Source organism: Pipistrellus hanaki (genome assembly GCF_964339955.1).
Source record: "Pipistrellus hanaki genome assembly, chromosome: 1".
NCBI classification, from domain to species: Eukaryota; Metazoa; Chordata; class Mammalia; order Chiroptera; family Vespertilionidae; genus Pipistrellus; species Pipistrellus hanaki.
The window spans coordinates 148908631-148931065 of record NC_140503.1 but is presented as its reverse complement, the minus strand read 5'-3'; the positions used below and the strand labels follow the sequence as shown (position 1 = coordinate 148931065).

Below are 22435 nucleotides of genomic sequence, written 5' to 3'. Positions count from 1 at the left end.
TCTAATCATGTGCCATTGCCAAACTCTTAACTATTATAGCTATATAATGTTTTAATATTTGGTAGGCCTTGTTGCCCCTACCTTGCCTTTTTTTCAGAAGTTTCCTGGCTATTCTTGCATGTTTGTTTTTGCATGTGAAACTTGGAATTAGCTTGTCCCCAAAATATCCTGTTGCCATTTTTTAATTGGGGTAGTATTAAATTTACAGACTACTTTTGGACAAATTGACACATTTACAATATTGAATCTTCCTATCCAAGAACAGGGTATGTTTTTCTATTTCATTTAAGTCTCTTTTTCTATCTCAGTGGTATTTTAAAACTTTCTTCACTAGGTCTTGCATTAAGTTAATTTCTGGATATTTTTATTTTTTTTAGTTCTTGTAAATAGTATCTTCTATATTTTCTAACTCATTGTTTGTATATGGGAAAGCTATTGATTTTGACATATTTAACTTACAATCTGCCAACTTGCTAAATTATTATTTCTAGTCATTCACCAGGTGTCTACTTATTTTAGGGATATGTAATCATATCTGAAATTAGTAAAGATTTTGTCCTTTTCTTTCTAATTTAATATGTAATTTCTTTTTATTGTTTAACATACCTCCTACTACTGTTAGAACAATGTTAAATAACGGTACTGACATGGGCATTCCATGATATGGGTTGTTGGCGTGAGATTTATATTTGTCATGCTGGCCATGTTATCAGAATTATTTTTCTAGATGATCATTTATTTTTCCTTCCTTAATCTATGGCTGTGAGGAATTATATGTCTAGATTTGTTAATATTGTGTCTTTCCACTTATGTCATGGGGTATTACATGTATTTTGGATTCTATTTAATAATATTTTATTTGGGATTTTTATATCCACATTTATTTAAAAATATTAGTTCAGCCGAAGCCGGTTTGGCTCAGCGGTAGAGTGTCGGTCTGCCGACTGAAAGGTCCCGGGTTCGATTTCGGTCAAGGGCATGTACATTGGTTGCGGGCACATCCCCAGTAGGGGTGTGCAAGAGGCAGCTGGTCGATGTTTCTCTCTCATTGACGTTTCTAGCTCTCTATCTCTCTCTCTTCCTCTCTGTGGAAAATCAATAAAATATATTTAAAAAAAAATTTTTCTGAAGATGTTTTAACATCCTACATATTTTTATGCTTAAAAAATTTTAATTTCTTGTCAAAAAAGCATAAGCGGAAAGTTTTAATTCGTTACTTTATTTTGAAGAAGTGCTACTGAATACTTTGGGAAGCTTATGGTGAACATGCTCTATCTCAAGAAATGTGTGAATGCTTGTTTAAATGCTTTTAAAGTGATGATTTTGATATGAAAGACAAAGAACATTCAGGTCACCCGAAAAAGTTTGAAGACCAACAATTACAAGCATTTTTGGATGAAGATGCGTGTCAAACTCAAAAACAACTTGCAGAAAGATTAAATATTGCTCAGTAAACAATTTCTGATGGTTCACAGCAGTGGGAAAGATTTCAAAGATAGGAAGATGGGTGCCACATCAACTGAATGAAAGACAAATGGAAAACTGAAAAGTCATCAGTAAAATGTTGCTTCAACAGTACAAAAGAAAGTTTTGGGTGTTTTTTTGTTTGTTTGTTTTTTTGCATTAAATTGTGACTGGCGATGAAAAGTGGATTTATTTTGAGAATCCCAAACGAACAGAATCATGGGTTGATCCAGGTCAACCATCAACATCAACTGCAGGGTCAAATCGCTTTGGAAAGAATACAATGCTCTGTGTTTGGTGGGATCAGGAAGGTGTGGTGTATTATAAGCGTCTAAAACCAGGTGAAACCATTAATACTGATCGCTACTGACAACAAATAATCAATTTGAACCATGCTTTGATTGTGAAATGACATGAATGAGCCAGAAGACACAGCAAAGTAATTATGCTTCATGATAATGCACCATCACACACTTCAAAATCAGTTAAAGACATGTTAAAAGATCTTGCCTGGGAAGTATTCATCCATCCTCCATATTCACCAGACTTTGCTCCTTCAAATTACCACTTGTTCTGGTCGATGGCACATGTACTTTCTGAGTAGCATTTCAAAACATATGAAGAAGTGGAAATGAAAAATTGGGTCTCTGAATGATCTGTCTCAAAACAAGAAAAGTTCTGTTGGGATGGTATCCACAAAATTACCTGAAAGATGGGGAAAATGTGTAGCTAGCGATGGACATTGCTTTGAATAAAGCACTTTTCATGTTTCTCTTGAAATTATTGTATTTTCTTTGATTACAAAATCTGCATTATTAACCGGCACACCTGGCAAATATATGAATAATTTGAGTTAAGGTAATTTTATTAATGAAGATTCTTAGGGGGGAAAAAAAATCATGATAGTACTTACCCCTACTCTATATAATATAACCTATTATTTTCTATTTCATTTATTTACTTGATGGATCACAAACAGCAGTTTGAAAAATACTGACTTAGGTTCCTGTTAAAAAAAATAAATGTGTAGCCGAAACCGGTTTGGTTCAGTGGTAGAGCGTCGGTCTGTGGACTGAAAGGTCCCGGGTTCGATTCCGGTCAAGGGCATGTACCTTGGTTGCGGGCACATCCCCAGTAGGGGGTGTGCAGGAGGCAGCCGATCGATGTTCATCTCTCATCGATGTTTCTAACTCTCTATCCCTCTCTCTTCCTCTCTGTAAAAAATCAATAAAATATATTTTTAAAAAATGTGTATAATTGATTTATCAGTTGTCAGTATAAAGTTTTCTTATTAGATGATGATCGTGAAAGCAGTTTGTAAATTGTGTGGTACTATTAAAATGTGAGTGATTTACTGACCTTTACTAGCATACTGCCTGCCATACTCCATATTGACTGAGTTCTCATAGATCTGTATATTTGTTCTTTAGAATTCGTCCTTCAGTTTACTTAGCAAATGTCCTTTTCGTGTTGAAAATATTAAAAAAAAAAAAAAAAAAAAAAATCCAACTGGGCCCTGACTGGTTTGGCTCAGTGGATAGAGCTTCGGCCTGCGGACTGAAGGGTCCCAGGTTAGATTCCAGTCAAGGGCATGTACTTTTGTTGCAGGAGCAGCTGATCGATGTATCTCTCTCATTGATGTTTCTAACTCTGTATCCTTCTCCCTTCCTCTCTGAAAGAAAATCAATAAATTATATATTTTTAAAAAATCCAACCCGGATCCTCCTAAATTATGAAATATCATTATGTGAAATAGTGAAACTTGACTATTATGTCATCAGGGATATAATTATGACTAATACTACAGATTTCCGTTCATTTGGCTTTGATTTTCCTTTCCAGGAATGTCTGAATCTGAACAAGCTCTTAAGGGTACTTCTCAAATTAAATTACTGTCATCAGAAGATATAGAAGGGATGCGACTCGTATGTAGGGTAAGAGTTTTTTACCTCATGGGGTAGAGCACGTTTCAGCAGTTATTAGAAAGGAAGGCAGTGACTTGCTGGATTACAAAGGGTGGATGTGCTCTATAGTAAGGCTATGACTAGCCATGCTTACTTTTTATTAAACTACTAGTGGCCCAGTGCATGAAATTTGTGCACGAAGTGGGGGTGTCTCTCAGACCATCCTGCACCCTCGCCAAACTGGGACATCCCTCTCACAATCCCGGACCGCTGCTCCTAACTGCTCACCTGCCTGCCTGTTTGCCCCTAACCACTCTGCCTGCTGGCCTGCTTTCCCCCAACTGCTCCTCCCCTCCCTGGCCTGATCGCCCGCAGCTGCCCCCTGCCAGTTTGCTCGCCCTCTCTGCTGTCCTGCTTGCCCCTAACCACCTCTGCCTCGGCCCTGCCACCATGACTTTGTCTGGTAGGATGTCTGGAAGGTCTCCTGGTCTAATTAGCATATTAACCTTTTATTAGTAGATTGTTAATATATAGTTCTGTTAGTATATAAAACAGCTGTTATATACTTAAATAACCTATTTGAAAAATAATATGGCAGGAAGTATATATACAGTTGAGAGTCTATTTCTGTTATCCCTTATGTTTTTAAAGAATCTAGTTTTTATGACATTTTGTCATCTTATTTTCACAAGTCATTATAACTTAAGGCAGAGTTTAAGGCTTAAAGTTCAGCTAAAGCTGTTGTGAAATACCGATGCAGGGTAGTAGTAAGGCTGATATTTATTTATTTATTTATTTATTTATTATTTTAAAATATATTTTATTGATTTTTTTACAGAGAGGAAGGGAGAGAGATAGAGAGCTAGATACGTCGATGAGAGAGAAACATTGACCAGCTGTCTTTTGCACACCCCCCACTGGGGATGTGCCCGCAACCAATGTACATGCCCTCGACTGGAATCGAACCTGGGACCTTTTAGTCCGCAGACCAACGCTCTACCACAGAGCCAAACCGGTTTGGCAAGGCTGATATTTATTAAGTGAAGTCACATGTTCACATTTTTCTAAGGAAAAAATGAAAAATTGCTATTGCTTATTGTTTATTTAATCCTCATTTGAGATATTTTTTCCATTAATTTTTAGAGAGAGTGGAAGAGACAGGGATAGACAGAGAGAGAAACATTGATGTGAGAGAAACACATTGGTTTCCCCCAACTCACGCTCCAACCAGAGCAGGGGGATTGAGGCTGCAACCTGTGATACATTTCCTTGAACAGGATTGTGATTCTTAAGTCCACAGGCCAATGCTCTAACCACTAACCAAACAGGCTAGGGTGATATTGCTGATTTAGAAAAAGTTTTTATTCAGTGCTAAAAAGTGATTGGATACTAATTTTCTTTGGTAATCTGGAGAAATTTATGTTTCCATCACTTATGTGCTGTAATTCTTTGAGGAAAATCATTCATCTATTCTTTTATTTCCCTCCCTTCCCTTCCCCATTATAGAAATACAATAGTACTCAGTCTCTACCAGTTGATCATTGTGTAGACTACTTAAGATGTGCATTTTCACATAGAAATCAGTCAGACTTAATTATTAAGCTATTTACTAGCTAGCCCAATTTTATTTATGTATTTACACACACATGTATATTGATAGGCATCAGAAATACAAATGGTTTTTAAAAATGGCAGGATTATAACCTTCAATGTGAGGTGCACTTTATTAATCTTCGCAAAATCTGTGATAGGGCAGATTTCTGTTTCTTCTGGAATATAACAAGGGTTTCTCTTTTACAGCTTGCTAGAGAAGTCCTGGACATTGCTGCTGGAATGATTAAACCAGGTGTTACTACTGAAGAAATAGATCATGCTGTGCACTTAGTAAGGACTTTACTTTTATGTTTTAACATTTTCCACATTAGTTAATGTTTTAGACTTCTGAGAACTAAACTCAAGTTCTGAATGTCTAAACTCTAAAGTAACTTGACTATGTTAATTTGAAAGCATATTTTTACTTTATTTTAAATGTAGAAAATACTCAGTAGTCATTATTTCCATCTTTAAGTGTCTATGAAATACCTTGTTTCCAAAACCTCACATTTCATAACATTTTAGTTTAGCTTTTATAAAATGGATTAATTTTATTGGTGCTTGAACTAAATCATGCCACTACATACATCAAATACTCTGAAATAAGAAGAATACAAGTTCTGAAACTAAATTAGTGGAAAAAATGTTCCCTTTCATACCCACAGTCACAAGGCAATAATAGGCTAGACACAGTTTGTGGGCAAACGTAGGTTTACAGTTGTAAGTATACAAAACACAGTTTATTCTTGTATTATTTATTAATTATTGTATTATTTTCCATACGAATAACTGTAAACATACCTTTGCTTATCTCTGTATTTGTAATAAATATAATATAGGCCCTATAGTAGATGAGTGTATGAGTAAAATGCTCACAAAAGAAGAGTAATAACTAGTTAAGAAACCACCTGGAAAACTAACTAAATTTACTCTGGTCATTAAACAAATGCAAATCATGAAGTTCTACTATGTAATTAAGTACTAGAGGCCCAATATACAAAAATTCAGGCAAGAGCAGGCCTTTCTTCCCCAGGCTGCTGGCACTGGCTTCCCTCTGGCACCCGGGACCCGGCTTTGCTCTGGCCCCGGCTTTGTCCAGAAGGATGTCGGGAATGACGCCCAGAAGGACATTTGGTCTGATTAGCATATTTCTCTTTTATTATTACAGATTTTTAAAAGTGCTTATATCCACTGCCTATTTGGGGATAATGAAATGTGGTGGTATGATTGTAAAATGGGACAATACTTTTGAAAGGAAATTTGACAATGTGTCTTGAACATAAAAATGGCTTAAAAACATATTCAGAATTTTATAAATTTTGATTTTTGGTTATTGTTCCATATGTGATAAAATACGTGGTGTGCAGTAATAGCGCCTTGAGTCCTCCTGGGCCAGGTGCTCTTTCACATGCTTCTTTTACTCACTGAATGCCCTCAACAACTCCACGAGAGAGACGCTGCTAGCACCTCCATTGTATAGGTGAGGAACTGAGACAGAGAGGTTAACTTGCCTATCGTTACACAACCTGTATGGAGTTGACATTTTTGGTTATGAGAATCTGTTGTAAGAAACATGGAAGTATATTGTTAAGCAAGGCAAAAGTGATAGGTAGTTATTTGCCAAGAGTGATATTTTTTGTAACTGAAGACATAATTTAAATTTCAAATAATAGTGTAATTGTCAATAAAGTTATTGTGTGCAACTATTTAAAAATTATTAGTCTGAAGACTGTGTGGTGGTGTGAAAAGAAAAATTATATATGCTGTGACTACCACTGTGTAAAAATATCTTAGTAAAATAAAAATAGGACTTGTTATGGAAAACCAGACCATTTTCTTAGAGATTTCTTTGTTGTTCCACATGAATGTAGTAATTAAAATTCAAGTACTTTACTATTTCTTGGTTATACTAAGTATTAATTTTTTGGTTACAGGTATATAGGCTAGTTCTGTATGATAAATTATAATTATAATTACACTAGAGGCCTGGTGCATGAATTTGTGCATCAGGGGGTTTCCTCGGCCTGGCCTGCAGGATTGGAACAAAAACTGGGTCTCTGACATTCCCTGAGGGGTCCCAGATTGCGAGAGGGTCTAGGCCAGGCCTAGGGACCCCACCAGTGCACGATTGGGGCTGGAGAGGGACACAGGAGGTTGGCTAGCCAGGGAGGGACTGCAGAAGGGATCCAGGGCATGTCCAGCCCATCTCGCTCAGTCGGGCCCATCTCGCTTAGCTGGACCCCAGCAGCAAGCTAACCTACCAGTCTACTGTCTGCCCCCCTGGTGGTCAGTGCATGTGATAGCAAGCGAATGAGTGGCCTTAGCATATCATTAGCATAGTATGCTTTGATTTGTTGAATGGCCAACCAGTAAACTGGACAACTTAGCATATTAGACTTTTATTATATAAGGTTAAAAGTACATGTTAATATTTACTTTAAATATTATCTTTTTATTTGAAATAATACATTTTCATAAATAGTTAATTCTACACTAGAATTTTCATATTTGTATATATTTGTAATAGTAAATTTGCTTTTCTTTTCCATTATCAGGAATTTGGATTGGTTTTGCCTATAGTCTGTCTGACAAGCACAAACCCTATTGTAACAACTGCTATTTCTAAAATAAAATATTAAGCAAATTTTTCATTTAAAAGCATCTGCACAACAAATATTTTCAGTTTTTGAATTTTAAAGTCTGGTTAATTGGGTAAGATTACACATTCCAAATTATTTTCACTATATTTTAATTTATTGTAGGCATGCGTTGCAAGAAATTGCTATCCTTCTCCATTGAATTATTATAATTTCCCAAAGTCTTGTTGTACTTCAGTGAATGAAGTTATCTGTCATGGGATTCCAGACAGACGGCCCTTGCAAGAAGGTGATATTGTTAACGGTAAGAAATATGTAAGTGTGACTTTGGTCACTATGAATAAAGAAACAACAAGGCTTGGTGGGTGTCTGATAATGACCTGTGTTTTCTTCACTGGCTTTCTGTCTTTAACATCCTTTTTCATATTTAAAATTTTAAATCTTAAGTCTGTGAAACCTTTTTTTTATGGTGTTAAGATACTTCTAGTATGATGCCTTTGGTACAGCATGTATTTCTTTAATGCAGATTATCATGTGATTGGTAAATAGGTGAAAGGTGTCAGTGAAATTGGGAGTAATGTTGATTCAAGTGAGAGTTTTCTTTTTCTTTTTCTTTTTTTTTCCTTAATATATTTTATTGATTTTTAACAGAGAGGAAGGGAGAGAGAGAGCTAGAAACGTCGATGAGAGAGAAACATCGACCAGCTGCCTCCTGCACACCCCCCACTGGGGATGTGCCTGCAACCAATGTACATGCCCCTGACCGGAATCGAACCTGGGACCTTTCAGTCCGCAGACCGACTCTCTACCACTGAGCCAAACTGGTTTCGGCTTCTTTTTTCTTTTAGTCTACTAATGGTTTTGAAGAGCAGATTTTCTTACAGATAAAGAGAAATCCTTAGTAATACTAGTATATGAAAACCTTAAGAAAAAAGCTAGAAATCTTGCAGAAGTGCCTTCCTTATAAGAAGTTAAGCTCTCTTGGGAAGTTGCAAGTGCCGAGGAAGAAGCTGCCAGACATTTTCCTCTGGGATAAAAAAAAAATGTTGAAGAAGACTACTCTAGATGGTATTTTTAATATTGATGAACTTGGTCTCTTTAGTAATCCAGCCTCTTCAAGGATCTACATATTAAGCAAGGTAACACGAGCCCACATGTTGAAGGTTGCAGGGACTACACCAATTGATGCTGGCAGTAAATGCTAAGTGGACACGTTGTTTTTACTTGGATTGTTACTTCTTTAATTAGGGTATCTGTTAATAAAGTTCCAGAGGTTCTGAGGTGCCTGCCCATCCCTGTTTTTTATATAAACCCTGTTGTTTATTACATGCATAATGTGTGAGATTTTTTAGGAATGTATGTATCATGCTAGAGCCAACACAACTGTTTGATGATATTTTGGGCTGATTGAAAATTCGAGGTTTAAAAATACTCATTGAATATGCTTTCTAGTATATGTTTAGTGTATTATAATGGTGTAGTAATAATCTGTATTCTTTTTTTTTTTTTAATCCTCACCCATGGAAATTTTTCCATTGATTTTTAGAGAGAGTGGAATAGAAAGGGAAAAACAGAGAGAAACACCGGTGTGAGAGAAACACATCAATTGGTTGCTTCCTGCATGAGCCCTAACCAGGGCCTGGGCCAGGGAGGAGCCTGCAACTGAGGTACATGCCCTTGACCAGAATTAAACCCTGGACTCTTCTGTCTGCAGGCCTACGTTCTATGTACTGAGCCAAACGGGCTAGAGCTATAATCTGTATTCTTAAACATGGGGACAAAGAGAAGGATGAATATTCACAAATAAGTGAAAGGAAAACGAGTTTTTAAAAAATAAGTGAAGAGTAGTATAAGTTTTTCTATTTATTGATTCACCAAGAGGAGGAAAAACTGGTTGAATAAATTAAAGCAGTATTTTCTGTTTAATGTCAAATGTAACAAAGTCTTTTATTTAATGTTACTAACTCAGGTTATTGATCTTACATGAATGTGTCCTGGATGCATTTTTCTTCTGCCATAAATGATCAATATACTGTAAGAGTAATAAAAGCCTGCTGTCTGTCTTGTGCTGTGTGACCATGTCTGTTCTCCACAGTGAGTTCATTTGTATTGTAGATAAGGAGTGTCTGTCGGGCAGTAACTGCACATCCATTGGGGTCTAATAGGAGACTGCAGAAGTTATTTTTCTCATTACCCTGCTTTGATGCTGTCATGTTGGAGAAATGACTTAGATTTTGAAATAAAAACAGATGTGGTCTTAATCCCTGGCCAGTGTTGCTCAGTGGTAGAATGTTGGCCTGCATACCCAAGGGTTGAGGGTTCAATTCAGTCAAGGGCATGAACCTTGGTTGCAGGTTCGTTCCCTGACCCCAGTCAAGGCATGTGTGGGATGCAACCAATCAATGTTGCTGTTTCCCTCCCTCCCTTCCCTTCTTCCCTTTCCTCCCTCCTTTCCCTTCTTCCTTCCCTCTCTCCCTCTTTTCCCCTCTCCCCCTCTTTCCCTTCCATTCTCTTAAAAAAAAAAAAATCAGTGGAAAAAATATCCTTGGGTGAGGATTAACAAAACCAAAACCAAATGTGGTCTTATATTTGCACATTCTTTTGCAGTGGACATCACTCTTTATCGCAATGGCTATCATGGGGACCTGAACGAGACGTTCTTTGTTGGCGATGTGGATGAAGGAGCACTGAAGCTGGTTCAGACCACGTATGAGTGCTTGATGCAAGCCATCGACGCAGGTCAGCCTCAGTGCCGGGCACCCTGTGTTGATGGGTTTCAAGTGACTCGTCACTACACGAGGCATTCCTGTCCCTGCCTGCCAGCCTTGCCTCTCCTACAAGAGTGAGGTGTGGGTTTTCACAGTGATGGTTTAAGGATGATTTGGAATTCCTTGATGAGAATGGACTGAATGATTGCCTCTCAACCGTTGACTCTTATGTGATTTTATCTTTCTATGGCTGACAAATGAGGAGCAATGTATGGATAGTTAGTATTGACTATAATTTTCCCCTATGTTTTATTCTTTAATAAGTATTATGTTCTCATAAAAAACTAAAACAGGATGCTAGACTCTGAGAGAAAAATGAATGATCCTCCTTTACACTTGCCTCTCCTCTTTTCTTTTTCTCTCTCTCTTTTCTCCAGAAGTATTCACTTTCAGTAGGTTTTTCCCCCTCCTCTGTGCATTCATACACACACACACACACACACACACACACACACACACACATCCCTATGTGTATGTGGTTAGTTAGGATACATGGAATCATAATTGTAGTATTCTATAATTTGGTATTTTTTAACTTACAGTACTTTAGGAATCTTTCCACATTAGCTCATGTACCTGTATGCATAGTCTCCTGCATTCTTTTAATGGTTATATATTCCATAATATAAAAATTTCTACAACTATTTGCTATTAGACTTTGGTGTTTTCTAGATGTCTTGCTATGGTGAATATCTTTGGGTACAGGTGTATTTCTGTAGGATTTTTCTCAGGCTCTCTTTGTCCATGCAAACAATTCATCCAGCGTTTGTTTTGTTGGTTTATTTAAGCTATAGCTTGTGAGGAGAAAGAAGGAAAGGCTTTGCTGCAAATATTAACAGTCTATTACCAAACAGGACAGTTTGAGGGCAAATATATTTTCAGTTGAAATCCATAGCATTTCAGCTTTATTGTTCAGTGCTCTATCTCTGTCTCTCCACACCCACTCCACCACCACAGAAAATAAAATAACCCTGTTCTATCATCAATAAAGTATCGTGTAGGACAGAATTCTTTGGAAGTTATCTCTAATAATAGAAATTCATTGTCTTTGTTGTTTTTAGTTCATTTAACATGCATGGGAGATAATGATATTTTTACTAATTTAATGAAGTCAGAGGAATGAAAAATGGAATCATGGTAGTTTCATGTATCAATATGTATGTTTTCTTTTTACATATTCCCTGTTGATTATTTTCTTTAAGTATATTTTTATTGATTTCAGAGAGGAAGGGAAATGGGGAGAGAGAGAGAAACATCAATAAAGATAAAGAATCATTGATCAGCTGCCTCCTGCACGCCCCCATTGGGGACTGAGCCCACAACCCAGTCATATGCCCTTTACCACACTCAAACCCGTGGACCCTTCAGTCTGCAGGCCGAGGCTCTATCCACTGAGCAAAGCCGGCCAGAGCCCCTGTTGATTATTAAAAGGACTGTAATACTCCTAGTGGTTTTGTATGATGAGGACTTGAGTGTTTAGTTTCTCATTTGTGGAAGCTTTTGTTTTAAATAATTGTTAGGGTTTCTGCCAGATAATATGCTCATGTTAATATCCTTTCTGATTCTCTGAGTTGATTGAAATAACTAGACTGCTGAAATGTTATTTTACAAAGACTTGCAAAGAAACTACCGAAACCAAAGTGATCATAACGTAGCCAGGAAAGAACAAAAGTTGCTTAATCTCGGGAAAGTGCTTTGTATGTGTCGTTTCTGTCCTATTTTTTCACTAAATTTGGCTGCGTACCGTAGTGCTAAGCCACTGGAAAGCTTGACCACTGGTTGAAATTAGCCTTCTTCAGTAGGGTTTCTCAGCCTACACATTAATGTCATTTTGTATCTGATAATTCTTTGTTTGAGGGGCCTGCCTTCTGCATTGTAGGTTGCTAGGTAGCATCTCTAGTTGCTACCCACCAGATGTCATTTGTACCACCACTTCTTGTTGTGGCAACCAAAAATATCTACAGATATTACTGCGTGCACCCTTGGGACCAGGATTGCCTCTGCTTTGAGAGTTCAAGGAGGAATCTCCCCTTTCACTCACCCTCATTATTGATGAGCGGGGATTTTTTTTTTTTTATTTGCTAATGTCCAACATGGGTTAAAATTTTGCTTTTCTTCCCATTGATTGGGGTTAATAGGAAGGCTCAATGGGAATGTAAAAATGTCATATGAAAGTCAGCATGGTTCCTCAAAATCATTAACCTCCCACCCCCAAAAATGTCAAACTGGAACATCTGGTTAAGAGCAAGTAAGTGTTAATTAAAATGATTCCTGAGCTTTTTGCCCAGAAATTTGATGAGCTGGAGAAGGTATGTTGTACCTGAACCTCAGGTTGAAATCTGGCAGAGGAGAAGACAAGGGAGTTGGAGGACACCCAGACTGTGGCTGGATTCCCCAGGAGCTTGGCAGGGCCCCGTTCAAGGGTCTCAGTGCCAGGAGTCTTCACAGCTATGAGAACCAGTTCTTTTGTTTTGGTTTTTATGGGAATAGAAGTAAAAGTAATAAAAATTAAATGAAGTAGGAATTTATACAAATGAGAAGTACCTATCTATACTTTACCCCCAGAAGCAACTGTGAATAATTTGAGAACCACATATGGGGATGAAGAAGTCCCAAGGATGTAATTCTTTGAGAAGTTGATGGGACTGAAACTCAGGACAAGTCAAGTTACTTTGGACATTCCTTTTTCTCCTGATGCTCTTTCCTCTCTTATCTCTTCCTCTCACTTTAGCAGAATAGCACACTTGACTTTAGGGAAGGAGAGCAGTATGTTTTTCATTCTGTTCATTCAGAAAGCAAAAGGTGCCTCCCCCCATTTACTTTGCATTTCCACATCAAAGGAGGAAGTAAAGGTGCTACTGGTTTGAATCACCCTTTGCCATTTACTGCCAGGATAGCTTCTCTGTGCCTCATGTTCCTCATCTGGAAGTTTCAGCATGTAGGCCTATAAAGCATTCAGAAAGGTTCTTGGGACATTGATAGTAATTGCTTAGTAAACATTAGTTTTTATTACTGTTTCATAAGTCTTCTCTTTCCCCTTTAGTGAAACCTGGTGTTCGATACAGAGAACTGGGAAACATTATTCAGAAGCATGCCCAAGCAAATGGCTTTTCAGTTGTTCGAAGCTACTGTGGACATGGAATCCATAAGCTTTTTCATACAGCCCCCAATGTACCCCACTATGCCAGTAAGTACCGTCCAAAGATTTGATATTTGCTAACCATTTACTCAACAAATATTTATTCAAACATTTAACAGGGTCTACTCTTTTGTATTTATTAGAATATTCTATTGGCTGTTATAAATAGACCCTAAAATGTATATTAGCTCAAACACAATACATGTTTACATGTACATTTTGTTCATATAACAATCCAAGGAATGTGTGTTTGATCACTGTGGGAGTTTCCCTCCTAATCTATAAATAATAGAAGCCTGGTGCATGAAAATCATCCACTCTGGAGTGGGGGAGGGTGGTCCTTCAGCCCAGCCTGTGCCCTCTCGCAGTCAGGGAGCCCTCTGGGGATGTCCAACTGAAGGCTTAGGCCTGCACCCCATGGACATCCTTAGTGCTGCCACTGAAGTGGGAGAGCCTCCCGCCACCACCACTGCACTTGCCAGCCATGAGCCTGGCTTAGGGCTTCTGGCTAAGTGGCGTTCCCCCTGTGGGAGCGCATTGACTACCAGGGGGCAGTTCCTGCTTTGAGTGTCTACCCCCTGGTGGTCAGTGCTCCTCAGAGTGATTGGTCATTCTGCCATTAGGTCGATTTGCATATTACCCTTTAATTATATAGAATTGGAGGGGTATGCTTGGGAGGTTTTAATGAGGCAGCCTAGACTTGGGATAATTACATATACTTTTGCAGAAATTTAGTCACGTGGCTACACTAATTGTAAGGGAGGTTAAGAATGTTATCTCGCTAAATACTCTAGGAGAAAAGTAAACTAATTTTGGTGACTAGTTAACAGTCTCAGCTACCTGTCTAGCCATCACTATTCTGATTCCTTCAATGAAATGGCTTCAGCTTGGTTTGACATGAGTTCTTAGTCTGTGTCAGATTTTGTACTATTTGTTGGTGTAAATGAGGGGAATAGACAAAGTACCTCTCTTCCAGCTGAGTGCTGTCTGATAGAATAACAAAGGAAACGTAGGACAGTTTTCTCCCAGAAAGCTTTTTTCTTGGAGAATAGGACATACAGGAGTAAGTCTTGTTATTTAGTGCTATAAATGAAAGCTGTTCACAGTAAGTGACCTGAGAAGGAATTTAACAATTGCTATGTAAACGTTTTCATCAATCTCCTTGTTGCTTAAGTTTTCTCATCTGTGTAATAGTAGGGAATGGCTGGCACCTAACCTAGAACTGATATTAGGGTAAAGTGAGATATTATTACGTAGAAAACACTTAGCGTTAACCTTTTGAATGGTGGTGATTATTATATACATGACCTCAGTGATTTTCAGCCAGTATGCTGCAGCACCCTAATGTGCCACAAGAATTGTAAATCATGCAATACCTGACTATTTAGTCCAATGCACTGACCTCTTTTCCCTTAGATTGTCCAATAGCCATCTGGTGTGAATGCCCTGTCTTAAACCATAACTATATAGGTTATATAATAGAGCTGCATTTTATTGGTTACGTTGTATAATAAAGTTGCATCCGATTGGTTAATCCTTGGTACCAGAAATTCTTACATACAAGTATAGTTACCTGATTTTTTTTAAAAAGTCACTTGGAGCAAAAAAGATAGGTAATTACCATTAATATTTTTTATGTAAATCAATCAAAGTTATACTTTTTTATTATATTGGCAAAAAGTCTCCAGAATTTTAGTAATAAGTTCATATGATTCATGAGGTGAAAAAGGTTGAAAAATCATACATTATCTCATTTGATCATCACTACTCCTTGCATAATTTCTTAGCCCTATTTTAAAAAGCAGATTTATGTTTAGAGAAGTAATTCATTTACTCAGCTTCACACCAACCAGTAAGGAAATGCCAGGATTAGGATTTGTACCTGGGCTCTGTCTGACTTTCTAGGGTCAGTCTTCTCCTGTACGTTGTGCTGCCTGGTGAAGACTGCAGCAGTGTGGTGCTGGGCCTGTGGGGAAACAAAGAGTGGCCAAGGCTTGGTTTGACGGGGAAGATGAAGACCATTCCCGGTGGAGGGGAAGCACGAACAGGTGCTTCAAGTTGAGATTGGACAGGGATAATAATACAAGCTTGGCTATTATGTGTTAATAACTATTAGTAATAGCAGTGCCAACCTGAGGACATTGACTTTATTTGTAGGGATTTTTAGAAACATTTTTGGGCAGAGGAGTGGCAAGTGGAGTGGCTATTTTGGGAAGACCGATTTGGCAGTGGTATGTAGAATGGATTGGAGTTGGGAACTGGTGTTATTAGCCCAGTGCACCGGCAGTGGTCCAGTTGTGAGGTGGTAAAATCCTGGAAGGCATATTGTGAAGAGGAAGGGAAATGAGCCAGAAGCACTTAGGAGGAGCTGAAGAAGTTGTTTAGAGTATAGCAATTGACATAGATCAATAAGCATTTATTAGCAGGCCACATAGTTCTTTTTATTTAAGTTGTGAATTATGCTTGAAATAAAAGCTAGGAGCAGAAAACTAGTAGCTGACTCCATTCCTTACTGGTAAGCCCTGTAATCAAGTGGTGTGCATTCTCTTAGGACAGAAGTAGCTATTCTGATTACAGTGGGGCGTATGTGTGTGAATAAAAAGTATCTGTGCAGGGAGGGAATGAAAATGTGCCCTTACAGAGGTGACAAACTCAGATTTAGGTGTGGGTGATACAAAGAGAGTGTTGGAAGGAGACAGAATTTGTGGGAGAGGAGATATGTGTCAGTGATGTTGGGGTCAGCAAAATACGGTGCCATTGCTATACGAGAGATGCCACTTGAAGTTTTTTAAAACCATCTAGTTAGAAATAAATAAATAAAATTCTGAGGAAAGAAGCAAGGGTGAGCTAGATCTACTTCATTTCATACATTTGATATGTTTATGAAACTTCACTGTAAATCTGGTTTATGTAAATCAGAATCTGTTGAGCTCACTGTAGGGAAGTGTTAGAGGAAACTGCTGAGAGAGTCCTTGTGGAGCGGAGGCCTTTGGGAATGAAATGATCTCTGCTTCGGTTTGTAACTCCATATGCCTGACCTACTGAGGCTGGAACCAGGAAATTGTGTTAACTTCCCTCCACCCCTTCAGTCTGAGAGAAGTCCTTATTAGATGAGAGTTCGCTTCATTATTTAGGTGATTGATGGTTGGGAAGTGATGATGATAATACCTACATTTAGAATGTATATTGCAATAATTCTGTGAGGTACACATTTTTTAAAAGGCCCTTACCACAGTGTCTGCAATAGTGTAATCATTCAGATAATGTATATTGTTGAGATACATTGAGAAACAAACCATGAGCCTAGATATGTGGGAGTTGTAACCTTTTTAGAATAATGAGTCGATGGCAGAATTGGGAGTGGAGCTCAGATTCTCTTTATCAGTGCTGTTCAATAGAATAGATGGGGCACATATGTAATGTAAAAATCTCTAATGGTCGTATTCAAAGAGTAAAAGAAATAGGTGAAATTAATTTTAATAGTACATTTTATTTTGTCTATTACATTCAAAATAGTAGCATTTCAACATGTAATGAATGTAAAAGTTATTGAGAGATATTGCATGCTTTTTTTTGTCTTTGAAATCTGCATATTTTTACACTTACAGCCCATTTCATTTTGTACCAACCACTTTTCCAGTGCTCAGTGGCTACTCACAGCCAGTGCTGCCGTGTCCAACAGCAGCTCTTAAATTTCTTCATCTTTTTTTCTGTCCATGACACCACACTGACACTCTTGATATTTTCTTTTTGATATCCTCAAGGGAATAGGACCAATTCTTTATATGTAGTAATTGCATGTCATTTGGAGAAAGTTATTTAGATTAGAAATAAAAAGTCAAAATTATGTTTATTCCTTAGATTTTGGCAACACCTAAGGTAGTGGAAGCCAGCATGATAGCTTGCACAAGGAAGGATGTGGGTGAGGTTAGACCATACCTAGAAAGTGTGATATTAGTAAATTCAGCCTCAGTGGGCATGTCATTCATTACCAAAGTCAGCAACATGAAGACAAACAATCAGACCTGGTCGAGTAAATGCAGGCATTCATTTATTGGGCTTTTATTAGTTGGTTTTTAATTTGAAATTTAAACTGATTCTCTGTTTTTGTCTGAGAGTATCTAAAAAGGCCTATTCTATTTTTAACTTTTAGCATCCTGGGGAGGGATGGTAGGTCTCGACAGTTTGACTAATAGTTGCATTTCTCATGATGGTCCTGAAAAATACTCGTATGTTAGTAAATTTGGACCAAAAGTTAAACAGTATTTGGAAGGAGAAATGGAATTTCTGATTTCAAATAAAAAGGAATAGTGTCATCAGCATTAAAAAAAAAAAAAATAGGTTAGTGTGCAGAGGCTTTTTTCCCCTTTGAAGATAAGAAAAAGAAGACAACTGAAAAATCACGCAGTGTTTCTATGAGCTGTGCCCCCTCCCACCCCACATCCACACACACCTCTGTTATACCTGAATGAGTAAGGAATTTTGCTTGGTTCCATAATTGCATTTCTAATCCTGCTATAACATAAATGGTGGCACTTTTCATTTTGTAAAAGTGATAACCACATCTAAAAATTCAGCCTTTGGATATCTGTGTATTTTCCTAGAGAAAACATAAGCAGTGTGAAGTGCATGGAGGAGAGTATCTGCTCCAAAGTAGGTGGTTGGGTTATGAGTCTACCTAATAAAAGAGTAACATGCTAATTGACTACACATTTGTGATGCTCACCAGCCAATCATGAGTGAGTATGCAAATCAACCCAACAAAGATGTTGGGTTAATTTGCATATGCAGACGCTGAGTGGTGGGAGATGGGACAGGACATTTGCACCACCCCAGCTGCTCTGGGCAGCATGGGAAGGCAGAAAGGCAGCTCCGGCCAGAGCGAAGGCGGTGCCTGCAGCCAGGGGAACGAAGGCCCATTCTTGCATGATTGGGTCACTAGTTTGTTAATAATCTACTGCAAGAAAGGAGAATCACGAGAGGAGAAGGTAATTGAGGATAACTAATGGGAATATAGTTGTCTCTTCTATCCAGTGAGCTTTTCAACAATACACTTGGTTTTTTGCTCTGTTTTTAGTTTTTTTTCTTCTTTAATTTCAGAAAATAAAGCAGTTGGAGTGATGAAAGCGGGCCACGTATTTACCATTGAGCCTATGATTTGTGAAGGTGAGCAAAAAGGATGCTGTACATTCCTTAATTGGATTTTTGTTTACTCTTAGTTACTGAAGTACAAATTAGCAGTCTGCTCTACTTACTTTTTGCTTCATTTCTGCTCCCTGTCCCATTTCCACTTGGTTTAGTGTATGTAGAGAAGAAAACATTTTAAGGCTTGCCCTGCTGGAGTGACTCTATTGGTTGAGCATTGTCCTGTGCGCCAAAAGGTTGCTGGTTCCACTCCTAGTTGGGACACGAACAGAAGGCAACTGTTCTCTCTCCCTCTCTCTCCTCTCCCCTCTCTCCTCTCTCTTCTCTCCTCTCTCCTCTCTTTTCTCTCCTCTCTCTTCTCTCCTCTCTCCCTTTCCGTCACCTCTCCTCTCTCAGCATGTCCTTGGGTGAGGATTAAAAAAATAAATGTTTAAACATTATAAGGGTTGGCAAGGAAGCAGTACTTTCTCTTGTCAGTAGATGCTGAAGTACTTGAATCCTGTTCCCTTTTCATAAAGATCCTTTCAAATGAATTTAAATTTTTAAATATTTATTAATTGATTTAAGGGAAGAGAGAGAGACAGACATCCGTTTGTTGTTCCATTTACTTATTCATTTACTGGTTGCTTCTTGTATGGGCTCTGACAGGGGATTGAACCCACAACTTTGGTGTATCCCGACGACACTCTAATCAACTGAACCACCTAGCTAGGGTCTACATTGTTGCAATTAGAAGCCTCCATCAAGCCAGTGTAGAAATTCTTGCTTGATATGGGGAAAGGGTGGGAAGGTAGAGAGGAAGAGAAAAGAAGGAGAGCCACTCACTTTGACACAGTTAAATGATTTAGTTCTCCACAATTAATGAAGTCGGTGCTGTCCCCATTATACAGAAGAGCACATTGATCCTCCAAGAGATGAAGTAACTTGCATAAAGTCATTTAGCTAGTTACATGGCAGATTTTGCCGGACTCCAGTGTCCTGAGCTGTTCTGCCTCTTCCAGGTCTGCACTCATGATGTCAGATGGTGTCATACAACTATTGTGGAGGAAGCACAGCACAGACATACCCAGTGCTGGCAGTTGTATGTCCTCACTGTTGCTATTCCTGTGGTGGGCATGTGGCATTGATGATAGACTCAGTTGGTAACTCGGGTCTGCTTCGTGAAGCCTTCCTTTCCTTTCTGCCCGCTCTTTGTTGGGATTAGGGGCACAGAGTGAGGCAGTAGTAGTAGGCATGTGTCCTGGGCCCTGTGTGAAAGGATATGCCTGTCTCTGATCCTCCCAGTCTATTGTATAACTTCATCTTGGGACAGACATCCTGTTACTTCTACCAGATTCTCTTCCTTAGACCTGAGTATCTAAACCCAGCTTGCTCTCAAGTGGTGGAGGGGAGCATTGGAGATCCTTTGAGAGGTTGCCTACTATTTTCTGTAAAATGGGAAAAAGAGTTTATATTTTGCCACTTCTCCAGGAATGCTGTAAGAATTAAGAGAGATGATCTTTATTAACACTGGCTATATAGTTTAATCAGATGCCAGAGTTATACCAGGAAGGAGCTAAATTCATTCATTTTTTTTACAGCTTTAAGGTGAGTGGTATTAATATGTTTTCTAAAATGAAACCCAAGTGCTTTTATTTTGGAAATACTACCTTGACTTGTTATTTGGGAAGTATAAAACATGTCAAGTTATAACACCTATGTAAATTTAAATATCAACGGCTTTAGCTAAAACTTAGTTGACGTGTAAGTAGGAATCTTAATAAAGAATTTTCTAATTGATTTTCTGTGCTATGTGTAGATACAGGATACACAGATACACTTACCTAGACTTATTTAGAAAACGAAGATGGAAGTAAGAAATTGTTTCTGGTTGTTTTAGGTGGATGGCAGGATGAAACCTGGCCAGACGGGTGGACCGCAGTGACGAGAGACGGGAAGCGGTCTGCTCAGTTTGAGCACACCCTGCTGGTCACGGACACTGGCTGTGAAATCCTAACCCGGCGACTGGATAGCGAGCGGCCTCACTTCATGTCCCAGTTTTAATCTCCCCGAGATGGCGCATCTCAGTCACACTTCCTGGCTTTTTATTGAGAGTACAGGATGGAAGAGAAATTTTTTATTATTTGTTTTGTTTTGACTATAGATAAGGAAGGATTGCAGCATTTGACACGTGTCCTCAAGACCTTGTCTTGGGTCTGGAAAAGCCAAGAAGAATAAAGGAAACACTTTCAACTCCTTTCAGTGTTCCCCTGTCTCGCTCCTCCCACCCCCAGTCTCTGCTGCACCCCGGTCTTCTCATTTGACCTTTGAGCACTTTTACCTAAACCTGCTTCTAGTTGCTTTTATCACTGCCACAACTGGGCACCGAGAGCCAGCTGCTTTCCAGATAGATGAATGTGGAACATGAGAAACCTTGAAACTTTAGCAACATACGTTGTTTCAGATTTTTTTTTATTATATAGGAAATATATATGTATACATTTTAAATTCCTTATATGTAATTACTGAACACTATGTGCCCGGGTTGTGTGTTGATTCTGCTCTGACGGGGTTATACGCTGTCCTAAAGGGACCATAGTGTGCAGTGGGTTAATTCCCAGTTGGGAATTGTTGAAGTCCTCCCCCCGAACCCCGCAATGCTAATTATTTACCTTTGTGGTTGTGTGGAAGGAAACACTCGGTCAGACCGTCAGTGAGTGGATATGGCAAAATTCACTTTGGGAAAAGGTTAGGTTTTTAAAAATCTAGTTTATGGCAAAAACAGCCAAGCTCCACGTGGCAGTGGCTGTTGCAGAGCATGAGGATTTTGTAATACATTGCTGTTTCAAACCTCTCTCTGGTCAAAACAGGAGGCGGAGAGTTCCCTTCCTTCCACTCTTTTTATTTCTAGAGCATACCTTGGAGGTGTGGAGAGGAGGGTGGGGGCTGTACTGTGGCAGTGGATGGGAAGAGCCAGTTCTGAAAGCTCCAGAAGTGAGCGAAGTCAGTCAGGTGAGAAGTTAGGCCTAACGTTTAGTAAACCTGGTGATGAGGAGAAAGGAACCCCTTGCAAGACTGGACTGTCTCCTGGCAGCAGGGATACAGCTGTAAACATTCTTCACCTTCACGTCGCTGGGAGCCTCATTAGAAGCGACCTCAGCTGCCCAATATCTGTGTTCTTTTCAGTAGGTCGGTCCGAGCAGGATTGCTTCCGGTGAAGGCATAGCAGATCAAAGGCATTGTCGTTAGAGTTTCAGGTGACTTTCTTGTAAGATAATTTGATACCACTGACATGTTAATACTTGTAGGAGAATATCTTTCCCAGAGTGCCTCAGACATTATTGCTTTAAAAGAATTATGACAATGTTTTCATTTTATTATTTTAATGATTTAGTCAGAAGACTGAATCTGGTGTAGACTTTCCGGGGGTATGTGTGCGAAGTTTTTTATCAAACTGTAATATTTGTGAATGGAATGCCTTGCAATATGAATGTTAATATAATGTGTAAAGGGAGATTAAAAAGTTTGAGTGATTATCCTGCCATGTAGTCATTAACTTTGCTGCATTTTGTTTGGGATTTCAGAGGGAAATGGGGTGGTTGATTTCAGAATCTAAAATAAACTCACAACTATTTGAATAAAAATACTTCTTCAAGTTTAATGGCCATATAAAAATTCCAGTACTGTGTTTAGTTCAGCAGAGTCTACCAGCAGCATTTGAGATGCAAATGTGTTTTTTAAGAGCTTTTAAGACAGACAATGCTACATAGTTAGTGGAACATTGTATGTACTGATAATGGGATGAAGTGTGTGCTGATCAAAATAAGCTCCAGGAAAAGATCTTGG

The 22435-nt window shown here is 38.6% G+C and overlaps 1 protein-coding gene across 1 annotated transcript in view; it reads left to right on the top strand.

Annotated features, from left to right (window-relative positions):
* The window catches only part of METAP1 (methionyl aminopeptidase 1), a 66749-nt gene extending 44516 nt beyond the window's left edge, over positions 1 to 22233 (top strand). The window contains exons 5-11 of the mRNA XM_084895512.1: positions 3307 to 3398; positions 5169 to 5252; positions 7724 to 7862; positions 10166 to 10297; positions 13370 to 13513; positions 18566 to 18631; positions 20490 to 22233. Coding sequence (XP_084751638.1) covers positions 3307 to 3398; positions 5169 to 5252; positions 7724 to 7862; positions 10166 to 10297; positions 13370 to 13513; positions 18566 to 18631; positions 20490 to 20653 — 821 coding nt within the window. The 3' untranslated portion in view covers positions 20654 to 22233. The remainder of the gene's footprint in view (positions 1 to 3306; positions 3399 to 5168; positions 5253 to 7723; positions 7863 to 10165; positions 10298 to 13369; positions 13514 to 18565; positions 18632 to 20489) is intronic.
* The last annotated feature ends 202 nt before the right edge of the window (positions 22234 to 22435 follow it).